This window comes from Polypterus senegalus, chromosome 4, assembly GCF_016835505.1.
Source record: "Polypterus senegalus isolate Bchr_013 chromosome 4, ASM1683550v1, whole genome shotgun sequence".
Taxonomy (NCBI): domain Eukaryota; kingdom Metazoa; phylum Chordata; class Cladistia; order Polypteriformes; family Polypteridae; genus Polypterus; species Polypterus senegalus.
Genome location: NC_053157.1, coordinates 12,726,140 through 12,750,491, shown reverse-complemented (window position 1 = coordinate 12,750,491; position 24,352 = coordinate 12,726,140). Strand labels below are relative to the sequence as shown.

At 42.4% G+C, this 24,352-nt stretch overlaps 1 protein-coding gene across 3 annotated transcripts in view; it reads left to right on the top strand.

Moving 5' to 3' along the window:
- fbxw7 (F-box and WD repeat domain containing 7) overlaps positions 1–3,386 on the top strand; it is a 361,272-nt gene extending 357,886 nt beyond the window's left edge. For all 3 annotated transcript variants that reach the window (XM_039750255.1, XM_039750256.1, XM_039750258.1), the window contains one exon: positions 1,122–3,386. In XM_039750255.1, the coding sequence (XP_039606189.1) occupies positions 1,122–1,390 (269 nt within the window). In that variant the 3' untranslated portion in view covers positions 1,391–3,386. The remainder of the gene's footprint in view (positions 1–1,121) is intronic.
- Positions 3,387–24,352: the final 20,966 nt, after the last annotated feature.

The window sequence follows — 24,352 nt, the reverse complement described above, 5'->3', positions numbered from 1 at the left end:
TTATGCCTAATACATTTATAAATATTCAGTTTTTCTGGTTGATCTAATAAGATAAGCTGAACTGTCTCTCATTTAATTATTTTGTTCAGTCAAAGTTTGGAGCTGGGACAGGATGGCATTGGGGTTCTCAGCAGGGTGTTCATCTGGGATTTTCTAGGTTAGGTAGATAACTGGGTCATGAAGCAGTCAACTGTGCTCATTATAATATGTTGAGCATGCATTTTGACAAGTCTTGCATGGGGGAGAAAGGCCTTGGGAAACATTGGTGACTATTGAAGCAGCACAGATGTGCAAGTTTATGGAACAATGCCTTCTCTGGTCCTCTGGTTACATTTTGATTACAGTTGTATTAATAACTGTTATGGGCCGCAATTGGCTTTTGTTTTTTAGGTTTGGATTTTGTAGTTTTAATAATGTCTTCTCAAACTCTATAGTTTAAAACGTCATTTGAACGCGTGTCTTTTTGTGTGTCTTTTGTCAGTAATATTGACGTGTAATACAGATTCTTAAGACAGTAATATGCTAAATGATATCAAAAGATAATTATGCTAAACAAGATGTCAAAAGATAATTGTTGCTTCAGGAATGTTTACAGTCTTACATCTGTGGTACACTTGAAGGTTACAATAAGTAGCAAAGTAAAGTGAATCTCTTTGCAAAGCTCTTAAGAGTTTCTTCAGAATGTAATATTTCCTTTTTAAATTAAATATTCACTGAATTTTTTGTCCTTTTGTACTCCCATTTGTTCTAAAATTGCTATTTGTAACTGCTGTATAATTTAAAAAAGTTTTACTTGGAACATAATGTGAGGATTGCATTTCACCATCCCACTGCCATGCATTAATACTGTAAAAGGGTTTAATGTTACACATCTTTATAATTCTTTTTTTTTCCTTCAGTGATTTCTTATTTATTTTAACAGCATCTGTCCAAATGAAATCATTATAGCACCATCTGCTCAAATGAATTTGCATCATTTTTGAAGGCTAGGTATATAATGTAAGAAGTTCTTTTATTGTGAGGAGACCATTAAGTCCATCTAACTACAGTAGTGTAGAAATGTTTTTTCTCTTGCCATTTTTAATGAACATTAATTGTAATTCTTTTGTGTGTATCTCCAGGCCCCCACAAACATCAAAGTGCTGTGACCTGCCTTCAGTTTAACAAGAACTTTGTAATTACCAGCTCAGATGATGGGACTGTGAAACTGTGGGACCTAAAAACGGGAGAGTTTATCCGGAACTTGGTAACATTGGAGAGTGGTGGCAGTGGTGGAGTAGTATGGCGCATCCGGGCATCTAACACCAAATTAGTGTGTGCAGTGGGCAGTCGCAATGGCACAGAAGAGACCAAGCTGCTTGTGCTGGACTTTGATGTGGATATGAAATGAAGGACGAGAGTGAGAGTTACAGAGACGCACAGATTTTGAAATGTCTACGCATTACACTTTACACACATGCCCTACCCATCATCCCTGCCAATACACACCCACTTCCAACTCTTCCCATCCTACCCAGGTTTTGGGTTCTTGGTAAAAGAGGAGGGTGCTGGCCTGTGGAAAACAGAATGCAGTGGTGAAGAGTTGTAGTCTGCTGCGGAAGACAACAGAAGAGGGAGTTCGTATTTATAACTGACATGCACACTCTGTATCTGTCATCATCACAAGAAATTTCCTCTTCAGTTTAAGGGCACCTCAGCACAGAGAGACTTGTTCACTCAAGCCTGATGCAACCGTTATGTATATTTTTATTTCCCATATAAACAGGAACCCATTTTATGGATTCTTTGCTGCATCAAGATGTTAAATAAATCAACAAACATTCATGTAAAATGTTTATAGTGTAAAATAAAAAGAGAGCTTATCTACAAGAAAACAGAAGGACTGGTCAGCAGTCAAACCAGGAGGCATTTGCCTCAGTTATATATATTTTTTGTTGTTTTTTTTTTTTTTCCCTTATGTTTCCTGGTTTTTAAAAAAGAGAAAATGTACTGTGAATTTTTAGTTATTTTGTACATTTGATCAATACAATGAAATCTTTGCCTAATGTTGCCAACAACAATCAGTCACAGTATTAACCTGTTTCTCTTTATACTCTGTTTCTCTCTACTTGTGTGCGTTTTGGTTTTCTTTGTTGCTTTTCTTTCTAATTCTGGGTTTATTGCGCAAATGTTTTTTTCTCACCCCCTCACCTTTTTTTTTTTTTTTCCTCTTCCTTTTTCCTTGTTCTTTCTTGTCAGTGTCTGGCTGGGTTAGTTCCTCAATGCTGGTGCTATGTAGGGGAGGGTGTGTCTCAAAGTTAACAGGAATGGCATCCCATCCCTGAACTGTATTCCCAGTGGCCAAACCTTATTTATGCTGCTAAAAAAGATGTGTGTTTTTAAAAAAAAAAAAAAAATGGTTGAGACTCCTATTGCTGTGACGTTTTAGTCTCAGACTGAATTCCAAAATTACTCGTTTGGACTTTGCAAAAGAGAAACAAGATAAATAAAATTTTGCCACTGAAACTTGAGCCAAATGTGCCTCTAAGAGGCTTGAAAGTAAGGATGTTTTGGGCAGACAGACAAATGAATTTGCAAGTAACAAATAAACAAAAAAAAAATCTAATCTGTGTGTGCTTCGGATTCAGAAAAAACATGTAAACACATTCCTTAGGACAAAGGTCTTTCAGCCTGTTCTCTGGGGAAATTTTATTGCTTTGTGGGTTGTGGTGTATTTGCAAGGAATGAAAAGGTGTTTTATGTGTATATAATATGTATACTGTATGTATATGTAAATATATACGAATACATGCACTATTGTAGATGCATTCATAGGTGTGTCTATGTGTGTGTATAAGTACAGTATATATAGTGTGTGTATGTATGTACAGAGAGATTAAATAAATATATATGTATATGTACACACACAAAAAAGCAAATACTGACAGAATATTTTTTAATAAATAATGGATTTAAGCCTTGCGGGTCAGTCTTAGTATTAAAAGTATTACAGATGTTACATATGATTTCTGCAAGCTACTGAATGGACAGTGCAGTTAAAGTTGTTGTGTAAATGCAAAGCACCATGGGTAAAAAAAAACAGGAAAAGAGTAGCCAAATGATTTGCCTCATTCTCCGAGAGCCACATAACTCAAGCTGAACTGTGAAAGTGGTTTAACACTGTATATTAAAAAAGCTGTTTTTTCCTCTCCTCTCCTTATTTCTGTTAATTTATAATCTGGTTTAAGAAATCAGATTTCAAGGTGTTTTAATTTCATTTAATGTAACTGCCTGACATAACAGACAGAGAAACCTTAAAGGGATTGTGTCTATCATTTGATTCATTTAGAATTTTTATTTTCTTATAACTTAAGTGCAATAAAATGTGGGTTCTTCTTTCGTTTCAAGCATTTCTTTTGTCTTTGTGTTTATCAAACTGTTGCCAAGTGTTTTTGATGGGTGTCATAATTTCATATTGTATGTGCAAGGTGTGGTGGCCTTCATAGATTCATAAGGCCAATTTTGTCACGTGTACAGAGTACAGTGAAATTCTTTCTTGCATCGACATGCAACAGGTCACCACTCTCCAGTGCTATGATCTGTGAGTTTTATTTCTTTGCCTTGAAACAGCTCAGTCTCATTATATGAGTGCAAAATGAAAGCCTAATATCCCAATGTTATAGAGGGCAGTAGAAGCATTTCTAAGGTCACTTTTCTCCAATCCCAAGTAGTGAGCCCATTGAGTTGCCCCCCAATTGCAACTGCAAGAATTAAGAAATTTGCAAACCTAATCATTTGCTTACATGGAAATACTGATCTCCCATGTTGATTTTTATGCAATACCTTATCACTGCTTCTGATAACAATTTTCGTTTTGTCAGTGTGCGTGTAAGATAACTCGTATGGTGGCATGAATGTCTGCACATGACTTCTCATGTTGCTCTAACCTGTAATCTCTTGACATATTTGGCCTTGGAACCCCTAGAGGTTTATTTTCTCTTGTGTCCTTGTCAGGTGGAAGTTTTTCTTTCCTCTCCAATTCCATCTAACTGTATCATTTGTTTATTAAGCATGACATTTATGGTGTTACTCTTTCAGCCTTGTATAACTTTTCATCAACATTTTTTCTATAGTTTTTACATTGTGTTTTTTTTTTTTTTGTTTCCAACAATGCACTTTGAAAGGAACAGCTCATAGAAGCAGTTGGCTGAGAATGTCAGAATGATTTAAGATAACTTTGATCCTTCTCTTCATGTCTCTAGATTTCTTCTCACATACCAAAGGTTTATATATTACATTGTAAATTGGTGATGCTTTGGTGTGTGTGCGCGAGTTGGCTCTGTAATGGACTGTTGAACCATCCAGGTTTGGCTGCAGTCCCTGAAACTTTGATATGAATTGAAGCACATTGAAGGTAATACTTGAACCCATGTGAACACATTTCCTCTTTGTGCACTGCTGAGATTTGCAACATTTTAGTAAAAATACATGCATTTTTCCTGTTATGAACATAAAACTGGATGACAACATGTGGATTATGTGATACAAGTAAAATTTGATTTTTTTATAGATGTTTTTATACTGTTTGCTGTGGTTCAGTGTTGCTCTTCCTAGATACCCATTCTATCAGAAACTTTTATCTCCATTCTGCATTAAAATATGATTTATTTTTTTTTATTGATCATCACTACAAACTTTTATCCAGTTCGTAGTATTTTTATGTTAAGGATTTTGTTTTTCAGATTTTATTTTTCCTTTCATTCAAAATGAATGCATTTCTTCATCACCTTATTCATAATCTGTTATCCTACAAATTTCTGCGAAAGTTTGACTTGTAGCACAATCCACATTGGGTAAGTAAAATATATTTTAAAAATATATATACTGTATATTTGGGTTTAAGATTCTTTTAAGAATGTTATTTTTGCACTTGTAGAAAAAAGACCATATTAACAGCACTTTATGTAATTGCAGTATTCTCCATTTAGAAATGGAGGTGAGCTTAACAATTCTATTGAAACATACATGAAATTCTTAAGGGACTGTGTTTGTTTTTGAAGAATCTTCTGGTTGTTTCGAAGTGCCAGAAAAATACTGATTCTCCTAAATCGGCAAATGGAAGAAGGAATATTAGACCATGATATAATAATGATCCCTGATTCCTGTTTCAGCTCCTTTCATTATGGAAACATGGATGTGTGATTGTACTCACATTGCAAAAAATGTAAATTGGTAAGCATCACCTCATAGTAACACACAATCGATAGATGTCTCGAAAGGCCTAAATACTGATGTTGGACGAGGACAGACTATGTTTGATTAAAATTTAATGTGAAGAATTTCAAAGGATAACACTGTTATTTGGCAAAATCAGAAAAGGATCAATCGCGTTTTCAGGCTCAGTTTTAGCAGTGGCTGGAAATGACAATCAGGGTTGGTCTTGAGAATGGAAAAACAAAGAATTAAATGAGCTTTTTCAGTTTGCAGTGGCAGGAAAGTAAATGTCAGATCATATTGATTGTTGCTCACTTTGTACGGTAAGCATTGTAGCCTTTTACTTTGGGCTGATTGACTTTTTGAGTTTTACAAGTGTAAAATATTGCTTAGAGCGCTTAAAGGCACTATTGAGTGTCAAGTTAAAGGTTATGTGTGGGAGAGTATTTCTTAGAAATATAGAGTTTAGCAGTATTGCCTACCCACATAAGGAACAGTAAGCATATTGGCTCTAATCAGCAGCCTCATTTTTAAACAGGTTAGTGAAAGTTGTTCTTGGCCTTAAGTGATGACACCACACTCGTGGTCTTCAAAGAAATTTAAGGAGCAGTCATGAAATGCACTGGGGATAACTGTTTCACACCAATGATCAGATCAAGAGAGACAGGAGTGAACTGGCTGGCTGTGAAATTTAAACAGATACCCAATTTTCACAGATTGAATGTGGTTTTTGATTTAAATCTAGGTGTGAGAAGTTTATTAAGCATTTTTGATCCCTTATTTGAGAAGAGAGAACTACCTGAGGACTAGAAAGTTGCAAATGTGAATCCAGACTTCAGAAGAGACAGAATGGATCCTTATATTTGCAGACCAATAAATCTTACTGCTGTACTATATAAAATTTTTGAAATTATAACCAGAAATAATTTAGAAAAATACTTGTATGAAAATATCTTTATATATAATACGCTACCATGGCTGTTTGTTTGTCTGTCCAGGATTTTAAATCACCTGTAGCTTGCAAACCATTTGAACTATTGACCTGAAATTTGGTACACATACACTACGTGACGTCTATCATCCGCTCTTAGGGTGATGATCGACCTCCAAGGTTATTCCTCTTCTTATTTTTGTTTTATTTTATTGTAGAATCAACTCTCGGCAGCATCCAGTAGGGTGGCTGTGTGCCACATGTGTACGGGCGCCATTCTCCTCCCTACCACCTTCGCCATCACTTCCCCTACCTCTTCATATCTTAAATCATTCTTGAGGCAGATTAAAGACTGCTTAAGTGAAAAATCAAACAAAACGTACAAAGTAATTGCAACACAAACACTGACTTAATCAGTTTTAACGCAGAAAGATGCTGACAAAAGAAGAGAAGCAGTGGGCCGCTAGAGTGGAGAAAAGAAGAGCTGCTTAGGAAGAAAGAAGTGCATCAACCTCCGAGTAAACGTAGAGAGAAAGAGGAGAAAAACTAGGAATGCTCAAGTCAAGTGTATTCACTGCACATTATCGTGCAGTGTGCCATTACTGGTATGGGTTTATGACAGGAAGGTATTGTAATCTTTTAGATTTTTTTTAATAGGTAACCGCAGTATTTAGCAAAAACTAAGCATACACCATAATTTCCCTAGGCTTTCTAAAAGTCATTGTTCCAGGTCCTACACCAAAGGCTAATTCTGAAACAAGAAGCCACAGGCACCAGAGAGCACCTAAAAAAAAAAATCTGGTTGGTTACATGGCAGTAAACAGAGTACAGAAAAGAGGAGAACAGGGTGACATCAGTGGAGTCACTCAGGGGGTCTGTCCTTGGACTGTTACTTTTGCCGTTTTAGTTTAGTGATACTGATTTTGATGCAGTTAGTAAATTTGTAAAATTTGCAGATGATACTAAAATTGAAGGAATCACAGATAGTGGGCGGCAACAAAATAATTCAAGACCACCTGGGGCCACATTTGTAAAACTTTCATTCACACAAAAAGAGCCTTGAAATGTGCGTATGCCGCTGTCCACGCAACCTTGAGATGTGTAACGGAAAACCTGACGAGGCAACTGCATATATTTAAGGCAGTTCTGACCCAGACATATGCAATACTTCAGAGAAACTGGAAGAAGACAACACTAGTGATCAAGAAAGGACCTGCATCTAAAGCAGCTAAATGATGGCCCACACATTTAATCATTCCTATCCAAGAGCTGCTAATAAAATTTGTGTTGATGTCAGATGCATATTCCACCTTAAAAGTGATGAATGTGACGTACAAACTGTGTTTTTAATTCCCTTTTCAAGAGACTGATTTGGACTGAAGATCTTTTTTTGGTTATTCGTCAGTTTGTATCAGTTACAAGCTGTCACTTCTCAAGGAACTGGTCGACAAACCAGTAGGTGCTATCTCAACCTTGCTTCACTGTGTCATGCCATGCTATGTTGGAAGCTGTTAAACCAACTGGTGAGGCAAAACATCCATTTTTGTATGGTGTGTGTGCACATACTGTACATAAAACCTGTTTTTGCGAACCAGCATTAAAAAGTACGTTTGCAGCCATGTCCGGTTCTCGTACCATAATCTGAGCACTTGACTGCACTCATTTAGCAATAAGGGCACCACGCGAGAATGAAGCTGCTTTTGTTAACTGTGAGCAGTGATGTTCCATGTATGGTGCCAAGATGAGACTGACGATTAGTGTGGCACGATGGCCTCTGTCAGCCCGTGATTCATTTTCTTTGGAGGCAGAGTAGCCTTGGCAGACTTGATGGTGCCATATTCGGGTTGCAGGCTTGTCGGTAAGAGAACTGGACTGAACCCTCAGTTTTTCATATGTTTTTTGCATTTTTTGCGATGGCAGTCACGTCATTAAATGTGTCTGATGACAGACGGTAATCCGCTCAGACTCTGGTGGTTTATACCTTTCCTTGCTCCCCTGAACCCAGAGGAGAGTCATTGAGGTATTGACCTGTCAAAAGAGAACTTGCTCTGCTAGCCAATGAAAGGTTGGAGCATTGTGAATGCATATGCATGAGACTGATTAGCATGCTCCATATATGGCTATATCAGGGTGGCAACCAGGCAGTGTTCGAGATGTGTTCACTTATGCAAATTTACAAGATGATTGTGATTTATAAAGTTCAATTCTGTAGAAATGTGAATCCGCTAGGTTTTGTAAATCCTGATTTTTTTTGGTATACTCATTTTTTTCACACTTGAATCCATGTAAAGTTTTATAAACGAGATTCCTAGCTTCAGAGCTGGCCAAACAATTGGAAAATGCAGTTTATTGTAGAGAAATGCAAAGTGCTACACGCGGACAAAAGGCACTTCAATTATAAATACAAGACAAGAGACGCCGAGCTACGGGAGGCAAACTCTGGAAGGGATTTAGGGGTTTCTGTTGTCATGTTTTCATTATCTAAGCAATGTGCAGAAGTGAATACAAAGGCAATTGAAATGATGGATTCTACTGTACAAACGACTGAATTTATATCAAGAGACTTCAGGTTAAAGCTACAGGCTACAGCGTACAGCTCTAGGGAGACCACATCTGGAGTTTTGTGTGCAGTTCTGGTCACCACACTACAAGAAAGACATAGCAGCACGTGAAGCTGTGCAGAGGAGAACAGCCAAGTGCATCATGGGGCTTCAGGACATGTCCTACCATGACAGCCTCAGAGAATTAAACCTGTTTAGCCACAAGCAGAGGAGACTAAAAGCAGACTGTGGAAGAAATTGTTCCCCTAAAACCATTTTAAAGTCAGAAATCAGGCAGGAGGAAGCTTGGTCATGTATCTTGGCAGTAGAGCAGTGGCACCAAGTGGTACAGCAGGATACCAAGAAGAGAGACAGAGCGGTGGAGGATTAGCAGCAGTTTATAACTATTAATAATTCTTTGCATTTATATAGCGCTTTTCCCACTACTCAAAGTGCTCAGCAATTGCAGGTTAAGGGTCTTGCTCAAAGGCCCAACAGAGCAGAGTCCCTTTTGGCATTTTATGGGATTCAAACCGGCAACCTTCCGATCACCAGTGCAGATACCTACCTCAGAGCCACCACTTTGCTATTGTGATACTTAGTCATTTGTCCAGAAATGCAGTGTGCACAGTTAACACTAGAATTACCAGAGCCTATGAAAAAACTCATAAATCCATCCCACCTTAAATCGCTTCTTAAAATCGTTCACAGCTCTCCACCAGCGTCTTTTGTCATCTAAATGTGCTGATAGAATCAGGCTGCAAGCAACCAGCTATTCCATCCCCCCACCGACTTAGAACGTTCACAAACTTCTCCCAGCTCCTGCCTTGATTGATTTTCTGGGAGTGAAGTGGAGTTTTAGACTGGCATGTCATGTCTGTTCTGTTTCTACAGTAATCTGTGTCAACACATTGTTAAAACAGAAACGTTTTTTATATTCTAGTAGTAGATGACAAAATGTAGGCATAAACTATATAATGTATGAAGCCTGAAGTATCAAATACTTTCACAAAAGCTACAAATCTAACACAACAATTGCGCTTTTATTCAAAAATATAACTGCAGAAACAAAAAGCCGCCTTAACATGCAAAATTGACACCCGTTTATTATGACTGCCTCCGTAGCGCAATGGAGTCAGCTGCCGACTGGGAATCAAAAGGTCGCGAGTTCGATCCTGCACCACTCTGTTTTGAGAAGTAAACTGCTCTTAGTCTTACTATTTTAAAATAAAAACATACATTTGATTTCAGTCTGTAACAGCCGGTGTAATTTATGATACTTGTAAAGGTTAGCTTTGGTTTGGTTTTTTTTTTAGTCAGTTTTATTATCTCAGCCGCATTCACGAGCCCAAACACACCCCAACCCCGCATCTGACATTGCTGTTTTCACACAGACGCGCTGTAACAGAGGGAAACTCAGCTCCCTTCTACATCGCAGCAAGAATGCACATACCATTGCTTACATACTAAAGTGTTTCTAATATCTATCTATCTATCTATTTATCATATAGTACCTTTCACATCTATCTATCTATCTCTTTCTGTCTATCCTGTCTACTATACTAATATCTATCTGTCTACCATTGATTGCATACTAAAGTGTTTCTAATATCTATCTATCTATCTATCCTGCCTACTATACTAAAATCTGTCTATCTATCTTTCTTAACTTCCACTGTTTTGCAGATGATAGACAGTTATATCTTCGTACACATGACTCCCCTACAGATTCACCTCTCGGCACACTTACTGACTGCATCACTAATCTTATACTATTGATGGAAAATCACTTTCTCAAACTTAATGCCAGTTACTGGTAGGTCCAAAATCCCAACTTTCTAAAGCATCCAATTTCTATTGATGGTCCACTTGTCAAACCTGCTGCTGTTGTCAGAAACTTTGGTGTTTTGTTTGATTCATCACTTAACTCTGAGCGCACACATTAGGTCAGTCAGTCAGTCATTATTCAACCCGCTATATCCTAACTACAGGGTCACGGGGGGGTCTGCTGGAGCCAATCCCAGCCAGCACAGGGCGCAAGGCAATAACAAATCCCAGGCAGGGCGCCAGCCCACTGCAGGGCACACACACACACCCACAGACCAAGCACACATTAGGGATAATTAAGAATCACCAATGCACCTAACCTGCATGTCTTTGGACTGTGGGAGGAAACCAACACAGACACGGGGAGAACATGCAAACTCCACGCAGGGAGGACCCGGGAAGTGAACCCCAGGTCTCCTAACTGCGAGGCAGCAGTACTACCCACTGTGCCACCGTGCTGTCCAAAATTTAATTCTTTCATTTCTGTAACATTGCCCACCTCTGTCCATTTCTGTCTTTTAATGATGCTCAAGCTCTTGTTCATTGTGTCCTCATGTCTCATATTGATTACTGTAATTCCCTCTTCATCTGCTTCCCTACAAAATCCACACAGAGGCTACAGTACATTCAGACGTCCACAGCCACACAAAGCCTTCTGCTCACATCTCCCCTGTTCTCTCACAGCTTCACTGGTCACCTGTTCCTTCAAGGATTAAATTCAAGATTCTGCTTCTCATCGTCAAAGCCCTACATAACCTTTGCCCTCCTCCTTACACTCCTTGCCGCTCTTTCAGGTCCCCGCTCCGTCATCTCCTTACTGTCCCACCCACCAGACTCTCCACCCTGTCCTTCAGTGCTGTGGCCTCTCAATTCTGAAACTCTCCTCCTCAGTCTCTCCAAGTTTGCTCCTCTTTCTGCAGTTTTAAATCTCAACTGAAAACTTTCCTCTTCTACGAACTTTTGTCATCTGTGTAATTGTATTTATTTATTTTTTACTCTGTGTGTAAAGCGACCTTGGGTTTGTGAAAGGCGCTCAATAAATGTAACTTATTATTATTATTATTATTATTATTACCAAAGGACCCTCTGAAGAGACACACATGAAGGAGCCCAGGCTTCATCTCAGGTCACTCGATAACGTCCAAAGGAGTCTTCCTCACGGCTGCATGGCAGTGACATCAGGGCACCATTTTGACCAAGTGTCACCAGGACATTGCGTGTGACGTCACAGTAGTCCTCTTATGACAGGTGAGTTTATCTTCTGCTGTTTTTTTCTTTCCAAAGCTTCTGATTGGTTCATTTCTTGTAGTTGGGGGTTTTGAATCGAGCGTCCATTACGATGTCCTGACCTTTTCGTTTGCTTATCTCCTCTTCTTGCTCTTTTGTTATCCATCCATCATCCAACCCGCTATATCCTAACTACAGGGTCATGGAGGTCTGCTGGAGCCAATCCCAGGGCACAAGGCAGGGAACAATCCCCGGGCAGGGCGCCAGCCCACCGCATGTCTTTTGTTATCCCCCTTCTTCAATAAAATGAAGAAGCCATTTTATAATGGAGACTTACTGTGCCCCCCACCCCCCCATCCCCCCAATTGTTTTCCCAAAGCTCATCATCTGAATGCGACGCCAGCCAAAATGGAAGAACGGCACACGCGCTTCGATTAAATGAGCGCCATTGCAGGACACGATGGACAACACGACATCTGGGCCCCCTTTTTGTGAGGAGACCATTCGAGGTGTCGCCCCCGCTGCCCACCATCACCGGACAGGCTGAACAGCTGCTCGTTCTGCCGTTTTCTAATGCATGCCCACCACTCTGCCCCCCCCTTCATTTACCCAATGAATTATTCACTTCCTCTCCCAAGATTAGTTTTCATTTAGCAGTTTGATCTTTTAATCCTCCTTCAAATTACTTACTTGGTTTCAAGATTTCTTTTTCTTCTTTTTCTATTATTGTATTTAAATGTCTCGTTTCTATGGCAGCTGCTCAAGTTGATTAGCGAGCCTTGGCGGTCCGCTTGTCGTTTCCTTGGATCACTCGGGGCGGGCGTTTTGTTTTGAGGTGCCCATTGGGCGATGTTAACGTTCATTTTTTTTATAAAGCAATCGCTGCAAGTGAGGAGACCCCTGGGCCTCTTGAAGACCCCGTCAGCATCCCATACCCCCCCAGCCATACCTGTTTTGTCTGTGAATTTGTTTTACAGTCCAGGTAGGTCGCCATCCATCTTCTTCCCCCACATTACATCAGCTTACTCCGTTAAATGAAGTTGTTATACTTAATTACATTTGATTTAGTCCTGCCCTTTGCCAGCGCACTCACAGATTAAAACAACGACAGTGCGACATCTCGATTGTAATTCTGCTTCAAAATCTATAGATACTTTGAGTAAGTCGAGTGTAAACGTGGAAAACCATTTAGATCGGCTAAATCTGAACTCCTCATGACTTACAAACCTGAGCGCACATTAAGATCTCAAGATGCCGGTCTGCTTAGGATTCCAAGGATTGATAAAATAACGGTGGGAGGTCAAGCTTTTAGTTACAGGGCCCCTAAACTGTGGAGTGGTCTGCCTGCTTCTATAAGAGATGCCCCTTCGGTCTCAGGCTGAAGACTCACCACTTCAGTTTAGCACACCCTGACTAGAGCTGCTGATCAACTGTCCAGACTGTCATTAGCACTAAAACATAAGTAACATGAGAGTTATAATTTGTTACTAACCCTCACCTGTTCTGTTTCTCTTCTCGGTACTCAAATGTGGCACTTGGTGCCCACGGCCCACCTGCCAAGTTGTTTTGCCTGCCTAAGGTAAAGTCATCCCTGATGGAGGATTGCTGGAATCATCGGGTAGAGGAGTCCTTTCATCGGATTGGCTGGCCGAGAGCTGTGGAATGGCCAATAGGGGGGAGGCAGCTTGATGGCTGAGGTCTCCGGGACTCTAAACAAATCCAAATTGTATTATGGGATATCATCAATTATTGTAACTCGCTGCTGGCAGGCGCCCCTTCTAATCTTATATCACAGCTCCAGCTTATTCAAAACTCGGCTGCAAGAGTCCTGACTGGAACCTGCAGCAGCAGTGAGCACATCACACCCATCCTGCTCCATCTTCACTGGCTCCCTGTGTCTTACAGAATCGAATATCAAATCCTACTAATAACCTACAAAGCCTTAAATAAGCTCGCGCCAAACTACATCAGTGACCTTCTCCATCACTATGTGCCTGTCTGCCCACTAAGGTCCTCTGATTCTGGCAATCTTGTTGTGTCCCCTGCTAATCTACACTCCATGGGTGACAGCAGGGCCTTCAGCTGTATAGCGAGTGCCCAGACTCTGAAATGACCGACCGAAATGAATCAGGTCAGCTGACTCCATGAATTCTTTTAAAAAACAACTCAGAACTCATCTGTTCAGGAAGGCTTTTAGCTCGACTTGACGTCATTCTCTCAGTTTACCTCTCTGTCAAGATGCTCATGTAACCTGTGTGTGTGTGTGTGTGTGTGTGTGTGTGTGTGTGCGCGTGTGTGTGTGTGTGTGCGGGACCATCAGTTATGATGTCTGTTAGGCTTTTCTCGGAGTTTACTGTCTTAATCTTCTTTATTTATTTATTTGGTTTGTACAATGCACTGTATACCTTATATTCTGTAAGTGTCTTGAGCATGGGAAAGGCGCTATATAAATAAAATGTATTATTATTATCTTCTGTTAAATTCTGCTCCGTACTTGTAATATTTTTATTTTTATACTGTATTGAGGATTTGTTCTGTGCATTCTATTGTATTGACCCCCACTAGACGCCCAACCTACCTGGTGTGAGAGGTTCAGCCCGGACACAACCAAACAGACGCCAACTCTTCACAAACACACACACTTTGATTTCTCCACAAATAACGTCCCGCACACTCGCAGTGCTTCCCACACCAACACCCTAACCCTCGGGCCTTCACTTGTCCGTGGGCTGCCTTTCCTCTCCTCCTGGGAGCTTCATCCCGCTCCAGCACCATAATTGGAGTGAGGCAGCCCCTTTTATTTGCTCCAGGTGCCTGATGATGTCCTTCCAGCAGCACTTCCTGCCCTTGCCCCCAGAAGCGCTCCGGGCATCGCTGGAAGGATCTTCCTCCATCTTCCCAGGTGTGGCGGAAGTGCATGTTGCCCGGGCTTCACGATACTCAGGGCGCCCCCTGGTGGTGGCCAAAGTGGCCTCCTTGCTCCTTTCCCGTGGTCCCCTCAACATCCAGGGCGGTTGCCCCCTTGTGGCCCGGGGGACGTATAGACCACCTCCCGTTTCTTCCAGGCGTCCCAGCTGGGTCTGACCCCCGGCCTCCTGTGACACTGGAAACAAGGGGTCTCTCCTTGAACTGCCTTTTCTAAAGTTTCTTCCATTTTTTTCCCTACAAGGGTTTTATTTTTTGGGAGTTTTTTCCTCGTCTTCCTAGAGAGTCAAGGCCGGGGGGCTGTCAAGAGGTAGGGGGCCTGTTAAAGCCCACTACGGCACTTCTTGTGTGATTTTGGGCTTTACAAAAATAAATTGTATTACAGAAGTTGAGTTGCTCCTCCTTACCCGCTTGTCTAAATGCGTCTTTGGTGGGAGGGTCCGCACCGCGGTGTCTCGGCTTTAATCCCCTCCAATGTCAGGCGGTTTTCGTGAGGGTCTAACTTTGTCCTCACGACAGGAGGGATGAGCACCACGAGGCTGCCGCAGCCCATGAGGACCCCTCGTCATTAGCAGCCCCCTCTTTTATGGTGTGACCCAGTGGGCCGACTGATCCCAAACACAAGGGGGTTGAGACGCACACACTCATGGAGGACCACCGGTGAGTGACAGGACCAGTGATGAGTCCTCATTTATCCAAAACTCCACATCCATAATTTTCAACCTTTTTTTTGATCCCGTGACCCACTACCTCCTTAAATGAACGCAAACACCCCGATAAGTGTGTTTGTGACCCCCGTTGTCAAAAAAAATGAAACATCCAAGACACGTGGAAGGATCGCGAGCTTCTGGCGGTTCCAGCTGGCATTCCTTTCAGTTTCCCACCATCCTTTGGAGTGGGATTTCCTCGCTAGGCCTTCCTTCTCTGCAGGCTTCAGGGGGCTAAATTTAAATTTAGATCCGAGTAACACAATTATGTCAAAAACCTTCTGGTAACCCGCGTATCTGTGAAAGTGTGAGGTGTGCGTCAAGGGGGTGAGAAACACGTCGCCGGAATTAAACTAAGGAGCAGATGTGGCCGTGCGTTGGGGAGGACGTGTCGGGTGGGCACGTGTCATGTGGCGCTGCTGGCCGGGACCACCTTTTCATTTTTTAGTTTCCCTGTGGACCCCCTGAAGTACCCTGTGATCTTTTAAGAGACACGACTGCAGGTTCGTTAGCAGTTTATTTGTGCGTCTGCGTGTGGCTTGGCTGGCGTTTCTCATTTTCATTGTACACAAACTTGGGGTTTTTAACGCTCTGGGGGGACGTCAGTTTGACAAACGCAAATCTTACGAGGGAACAGTCAAAAGGGGTCCCGTTACCTGAAGATTTCCCTGGGGGGTGCACTGTACAGTGGCTGACCCCACACTCTGACCCCCAGTCATGACCCCCTCTCAGGGGTTAATACAGTGTACCAAATACCAAAAAAAATAAGACCACCTCGTGTCCCCCACCCCCAACCCCTTTGAGTTCTGTCCCCCGATTCTATTGCTGCTGATTTGGGACATCGAGGGCAGCTGTGGTCCCAGAAACGTCCGGCCGCACTCCACCGAATCAGGGCTCGTTTTTATTGAATGTGTCACTGGTAGGGGGGGCTTGGCAGTCACTTAGCTGTGCTTGAGATGTGAATGGCCGAAGTCGACAAGTGAAACGAATCTGAACAACTGGGGGTATAAAAGAGACGTGTGATGGAGTCGAATAAAGTCAGGAAAACGAAAAACGAGCAAACCTGAAAAAACAGATCTCATCCCACCACATCCGTCAGCCCACTTGATCCAGTTCGGGGTCATCAGGAGCCTGAGACCACCCCAACAAGACTAGGGACCAACCCTGGATGGGTTACCAGTCCATCAGAGGGACCCCCACATAGACACACGGTATCTATCTATCTATCTATCTATCTATCTATCTATTTATTATATAGTGCCTTTCATATCTATCTATCTATCTATCTATCTATCTATCTATCTATCTATGTATTATATAGTGCATTTCATATCTATCTATCTATCTATCTATCTATCTATCTATTTATTATATAGTGCCTTTCCTATCTATCTATCTATCTATCTATCTATCTATCTATCTATTTATTATATAGTGCCTTTCCTATCTATCTATTATATTACACCTTTCATATCTATCTATCTATCTATCTATCTATCTATCTATTATATAGTGCCTTTCATATCTATCTATCTATCTATCTATCTATCTATCTATCTATCATTATATGGTGCCTTTCACATCTATCTATCTATCTATCTATCTATCTATCTATTGTGGCATCCAGCCGGGACGCCCAGGAGAACCGGAGGAGAACTTGTACCACCTCCAGACCGCGAAGGGGCGACCTCCCTGGTTACGTTGGGGGCCACAGGTAGAGGGCTTGGAAGCCCAGCCCTGTAGGGACCCGTGGCCACTGCCAGGTGGCGCCCCGGTGCCTGAACAACCCTGGGGCCCAGCACTTCCGCCACACCAGGAAGTGCTGGGGGGAAGAAGACAGGGGACACCCGGAGAGCTTCCGGGTGCACAGCCGGCACTTCTGCCACACTGGGGCGTGTCTGCGGAGGAGTGCCGGGAAGCAGCTGGAGCCCATCCGGGTTCCTATTTAAGGGGCCTCCTCCCTTCAGTCGAGAGCGGAAGTTGGGTGGAAGAGGACGGAGCTGGAGGGAGGACTGGAGGCGGCCAGGAGAGAAAGGCACAAGGACTGTGAGGCCTGGACATTTGGGGGAATGGTGCTGGAGGCACTGGTGTTGTGCACAGGAACTGTAAATAAACGTGAGTGTTGGGTGAAACAACGATGTCCGTCTGTCTGTGTCCGGGTTCAAGTTCACACTATCTATCTATCTCTTATATAGTGCTCTTCATATCTATCTATCTATCTATCTATCTCTTATATAGTGCTCTTCATGTCTATGTTCCTATTGTCATATTTTCTATTGATTTTCTTTTATTGTTTTATTATATTACTGTTTTTCTTTTTATTATTCTCTCTCTCGCTCATTGACTCCAGTTTTTCTTTTCCTTTTCCTTTCATGCCCCCCGTTTGTGGGTCGCCGACATGCCGTTAATTCTTTAATTCCAGACAGAAGCCTGCAGCCATCTGTCCAGCGGGGTGTAATGATGATGACGAGGCTCGATTGTCATGATGAGAGTAAACGAGGAGCGCGGTCCAAGCCGGCTGATGAAGACAAGTGCAGTGCCCTCCTGCTGTGCTCTCTCCTGTACACACTGGGGGGTTATGGGGGTCCCTTCATTTAGACGGATGACCACACCCCACTTTTTAGTTCCCACCTCCCTAATCGGGTCGCGCTCCTCCACTAAGGAAGCAGAAGCGGAGCGCTGTACCATTGCAGATGGTCAGATTACCGGAGATGTAATGGCAGCCCGTGGTAAGCAATCAAAGCGGCTATTAGCGTGAATGCCGCAAGTCGAGCGCCAGGCCTCTGCAAGTCACATCTGCTCGCGCGTCTCATTCATTTAAAAGGAAACTCATTCTGTGCCAGCGCCCGCTTCGCCAGGATCACAAAGGGATTTTCTTTTTTTAATCCCGTCTTTAATATGCGGTTTGTGTGTCGTGAAGAAGCAGCAGATGACGCCTCTTTGTAGCGTGCGCCCCACAGCCAGACTGGCCACCCGACTTGCTTTATCTCCCTCGGTCAGGCCGCTCACCCTGAAGAACAGAAGGGTGGGAGTTCAGACTTGGGGGGGGTTCAGGTATCAAGCACAAGTGAAGGTGTGGACAGCAGTGTTGTCAGCGGTGGGATACCCTTTAATAAAGGCTGGATGTGTCTGTGCCCCCCAGCTGTGAGCCCGAGGCCTTCCTTTTACGTATCCAGCCATCTCACCTACCTGAGCGAAGGGGCAGTGGAGGTCTCGGCTTACAGGGCCAAGCTTCAGTGTGTGCCATGGTGGGCTTCGTCTCTCAGATTCCTTCCACACGCTCTCCTTAAAGGTTGAATCGGACGATTTCAGTGGAGAAGACGTGGCGGTGCTGATGCCGAGTTCAAAGCGTTACACTCTAACAGAGAGTCCAGTGTTTCTTCAGACCCTCAGACGGGCCGCTCAGTTGATGAAGTTAAGAAGGTAAGAGTGGGGGGTCCCTTTGTTCGTGAAGGATACCAAAGGGTGGGCAAAGTTCTCAGTTACAGTGGTGGCAGAAGTGGGATACCCTGACAGTGGATGTGCAGATTAAATGAAGAAAACGCGTTATAGTGAAGTGGCGACTCCGGCGTGTACAGCGGTGGACAAACGTCTTGAGGATGAGCCAAGTGTTGGTCTTCACGGAGTCTGCCGCTTCAGTGTTTTAGATCTTTGTGTCAGATGTTTCTATGGAATACTGAAGTAGAATTGCAAACATTTCAGAAGTTTCAAAGGCTTTTATTGACAATTACATGAAGTTTATGCAGAGTCCATGTTTGCAGTGTCGGCCCTTCTTTCTTTTTCAAGACCTCTGCAATGCGCCAATCAATGCTGGCAATCAACTTCTGGGCCCAATCCTGACTGATGGCAGCCCATTCTTGGAGAATCAATGCTTGGAGTTTGTCAGAATTGGTGGGTTTTTGTTTGCTCCATCATGCTGGATTGTTCATTGTGGGTCGCTGGATTGTTCATTGTGGGTCACCAAACTGTTCTGGGATGGTTGGGAGAAGTTACTCTCAGAGGATGTTTGGATGATGAAGGTGTCTCAGAATCCCACTGGCACTCAATGGTGTATTTTATAGATGCTGGTGAGCAGAAAAACTAAAGAAGACAGCCATCCTGCACTTTTCTACCTTCATCCATTTAAGACCTGTCAGCATTCACACCACCAGGCTGAGGGGCCATCGCAGGTCAGCAGGCTTCTGAACGACTCGTCGCCTCTGCTGACCCCTGCATGAGCAGCCCGGGCCTGAGCTGAGCTGAGCTGCTTATTTCTGTTGTCAGTTGCTGTCAGTCTGTCCTAAGTACACCGGAAAAAAAAAAAAAAGTCCTTAGTAACAGGATATTCCTGAATCTAAACTGAGACCCCCTCTCGGCTGAACCAGGAGGTGCCCACTCTGTCCTGATGTGGAAACAGAACTCCGCAAAATGGGCGATGGTTCACTGTTAGCCAATAAAGTGAATCCAATTTCTGGTTTCTAAATATGAGGCTCACACGTAGTGTATGTACACATGAGCAGAGGACCATGTTAGACAGATAGATATGAAAGGCACTATATAATAGACAGATAGATATGAAAGGCACTATATAATAGACAGACAGATAGATAGATAGATATGAAAGGCACTATATAATAGACAGACAGATAGATAGATAGGTATGAAAGATAGATATGAAAGGCTATATAATAGACAGATAGATAGATATATATAATAGACAGACAGATAGATAGATAGGTATGAAAGGCACTATATAATAGACAGATAGATATGAAAGGCACTATGATAGATAGACAGATAGATATGAAAGGCACTATATAATAGACAGACAGATAGATAGATATGAAAGGCACTATATAATAGACAGATAGATAAATAGAAACGAAAGGCACTATATAATGAATAGATAGATGTGATAAGCACTAAATGATGCATGGATATGAAAGTCTAGATAGATTGATAAATAGAGAGACATAAAAGCCACTATATAATAGATAGATGTGAAATGGACTATATAATGGTTGGATAGATAGACAGATAATATGAAAGGCACTGTATGATTAATAGACAGATATTAAAGGCAGATAGCATTTTATTTGTCCTGATGGGGACATTTAGGAACTGTGAAGCCTGAAATGACTTTGAGCAGGGTTAGGGTTAGTCTTTGAACTGGGAGAGGACCCCAGAGCACCAGAAGGTGAAGCCCACTCTATACTAACAGCGGGTATCAGTGTGAGCTCCCCGAGGCTGTGAGGCAGCAGTGCCAACATATGGACTGCCCACTAGGAACTGACATGCAGAATGACGTCTGAATTGTCCTTTATAATCTCTCCGTTCTCAATGTGTCCTCAAATACACCACATTAGGTCCAGGGTCCACGGGGCCGAAGCCCATCCTGGTGGGCTCGGGTGCCAGGCTGGAGCCGTCAGTAGGTGCAGTGCAGGTTTTTTTTCCTTGTAAAGGTTAACATTTTTGACTTTGGCTTTATAAGCCATGCGGAGGCTGCTTAAGCCCTCACTGTATGAAGTGGACACCGGCAGATCGCGTTGAGCTCGACTTTTCCGTGAGCGTCTTTTCATTTTCCACTTGACTGCTCTTCTTAAGTTCTTGATTCCACTTTCTCATCTTGGTCAGTTGTACACAGATTTTTTTAAGACATTTTTAAACTTTGAGGGGATTATTCATATTTAAACATTTTGAAATCATTCAGATGGCCGCACACACACACACACAGACACCCCCTGTGCTTTTTAATCAGTATTTTTAAACATACAGAAGCAGTGTAATTTGTGAATCCTGTTTTTACGCTTCATTCAGTTTGTGAATTTCCCCTTGGGATTAATAAAGTGTCTGTCTATCTCTCTATCTATCTATCTATCTATCTATTATATAGTGCCTTTCATATCTATCTATCTCTATCTATCTATCTATCTACAGTGGTGTGAAAAACTATTTGCCCCCTTCCTGATTTCTTATTCTTTTGCATGTTTGTCACACAAAATGTTTCTGATCATCAAACACATTTAACCATTAGTCAAATATAACACAAGTAAACACAAAATGCAGTTTTTAAATGATGGTTTTTATTATTTAGGGAGAAAAAATCCAAACCTACATGGCCCTGTGTGAAAAGTAATTGCCCCTTGTTAAAAATAACCTAACTGTGGTGTATCACACCTGAGTTCAATTTCGTAGCCACCCCAGGCCTGATTACTGCCACACCTGTTTCAATCAAGAAATCACTTCAATAGGAGCTGCCTGACACAGAGAAGTAGACCAAAAGCACCTCAAAAGCTAGACATCATGCCAAGATCCAAAGAAATTCAGGAACAAATGAGAACAGAAGTAATTGAGATCTATCAGTCTGGTAAAGGTTATAAAGCCATTTCTAAAGCTTTGGGACTCCAGCGAACCACAGTGAGAGCCATTATCCACAAATGGCAAAAACATGGAACAGTGGTGAACCTTCCCAGGAGTGGCCGGCCGACCAAAATTACCCCAAGAGCGCAGAGACGACTCATCCGAGAGGTCACAAAAGACCCCAGGACAACATCTAAAGAACTGCAGGCCTCACTTGCCTCAATTAAGGTCAGTGTTCACGACTCCACCATAAGAAAGAGACTGGGCAAAACGGCCTGCATGGCAGATTTCCAAGACGCAAACCACTGTTAAGCAAAAGAACATTAGGGCTCGTCTCAATTTTGCTAAGAAACATCTCAATGATTGCCAAGACTTTTGGGAAAATACCTTGTGGACTGATGAGACAAAAGTTGAACTTTTGGAAGGCAAATGTCCCGTTACATCTGGCGTAAAAGGAACACAGCATTTCAGAAAAGATCATCATACCAACAGTAAAATATGGTGGTGGTAGTGTGATGGTCTGGGGTTGTTTTGCTGCTTCAGGACCTGGAAGGCTTGCTGTGATAGATGGAACCATGAATTCTACTGTCTACCAAAAGATCCTGAAGGAGAATGTCCGGCCATCTGTTCATCAACTCAAGCTGAAGCGATCTTGGGTGCTGCAACAGGACAATGACCCAAAACACACCAGCAAATCCACCTCTGAATGGCTGAAGAAAAACAAAATGAAGACTTTGGAGTGGCCTAGTCAAAGTCCTGACCTGAATCCAATTGAGATGCTATGGCATGACCTTAAAAAGGCGGTTCATGCTAGAAAACCCTCAAATAAAGCTGAATTACAACAATTCTGCAAAGATGAGTGGGCCAAAATTCCTCCAGAGCGCTGTAAAAGACTCATTGCAAGTTATCGCAAACGCTTGATTGCAGTTATTGCTGCTAAGGGTGGCCCAACCAGTTATTCGGTTCAGGGGGCAATTACTTTTTCACACAGGGCCACGTAGGTTTGGATTTTTTTCTCCCTAAATAATAAAACCGTCATTTAAAACTGCATTTTGTGTTTACTTGTGTTATATTTGACTAATGGTTAAATGTGTTTGATGATCAGAAACATTTTGTGTGACAAACATGCAAAAGAATAAGAAATCAGGAAGGGGGCAAATAGTTTTTCACACCACTGTATCTATTATTATATAGTGACTTTCCTATCTATCTATCTATCTATCTATCTATCTATCTATCTATCTATCTATCTATCTATCTATCTATCTATCTATCTATCTATCAATCATATAGTGACTTTCCTATCTATCTATCTATCTATCTATTATATAGTGCCTTTCATATCTATCTGTCTGTCTGTCTGTCTGTCTGTCTGTCTGTGCTACACTGACCAGTTTAGCCCAGCTCTGTGCTCTGGACTCTGCACTGAGGACCGCCCACCTGCAGTGCTCAGCTCTGATTGGGCACCTGGAGACTCCACCCCCTGGCAACAACAACAACATTTCTTTCTATAGCACATTATCATACAAATAGTTTAGCTCAAAGTACTTTATATGATGAAGAAAGATAAAAAAGGACAACGTAAGAATTAAAATAAGACAACACTAATTAACATAGAATAAAAGTAAGGTTCAATGGCCACGGAGGACAGACAAAACAAACAAAAACTCCAGAAGACTAGAGATAAAAATAAAATCTGCAGGGGGTCCGAGGCCACAAGACCACCCAGCCCCCTCTGGGCATTCTACCTCACATAAATGACCTCAATCAGGCCTCATGGTATTAAGGGTTCTCATGGAAGGACTTGATGATGATGTTCATGTGGACTTCTAGCCTTTAATCCATCAATGTAGGGACATCATGGTGCTTTGATCAGGTGGTGGTGGTGCCGGTTGCCACCACAGAAAACCGGAAAAAGAAACAGAAGAGAGAGTTGGGGTTAGTACGGATTATGGAGCCACCATGAATAGTAATGATAATTAATTGAATATACAGAGCATCAGGATTAAACTATGATGAAGCTATGAGAAGGCCATGTTAAAGTACAAGTACAAGTGCCTGGCACTCCCTCAAAGTCCGAGTAATGTCACCCTGTATGGCAAAAACAGCAGGCTTCAGTAACCCATCAGTCGTGTGGGTGAAGAGTTTAAACGCAAGGAAGCTCCTGCAACTCTGAAGTCTCCCGAGCTGGCATCACAGTCAGGAGGAAGTGGAACTGGAGGGCAGCAGAGGCTGTGGAGCTTTCTGACCTGGTGGGCACAGTGGCACAAAGGAGGACTCTTCTGGGGTGCACCACAGTATTGAGCTAAGATAAGGCACAGTGGAAGGAGTGGAGGGTCCCAGTGCTAAAGCATGTGTGGCCAGTGATTGAGGGGCAATAACAGCACGAAGACAGGAGTAGATGGGAACATGAGGTGGAGCACAAATTCTGGAAGGCTGAACTCCATTGCTTGAAGTTCTTGATCCAGGCTGACTATGACCCAACATGTTCAATGGGGTTGGTGTTTATTTAGGAACCCAGCAAGCTTTCTGTGCCTAGAAAAAGGTGCATCCTGGTGCACATCCTGAACTGCTGCAAGACATCGCAGTGGGAAGTGAGATACCAGTGGTGGCACAATCAAGTTTTGAGGGTCCATCGTAGACACCATCCACAGGATCATCAC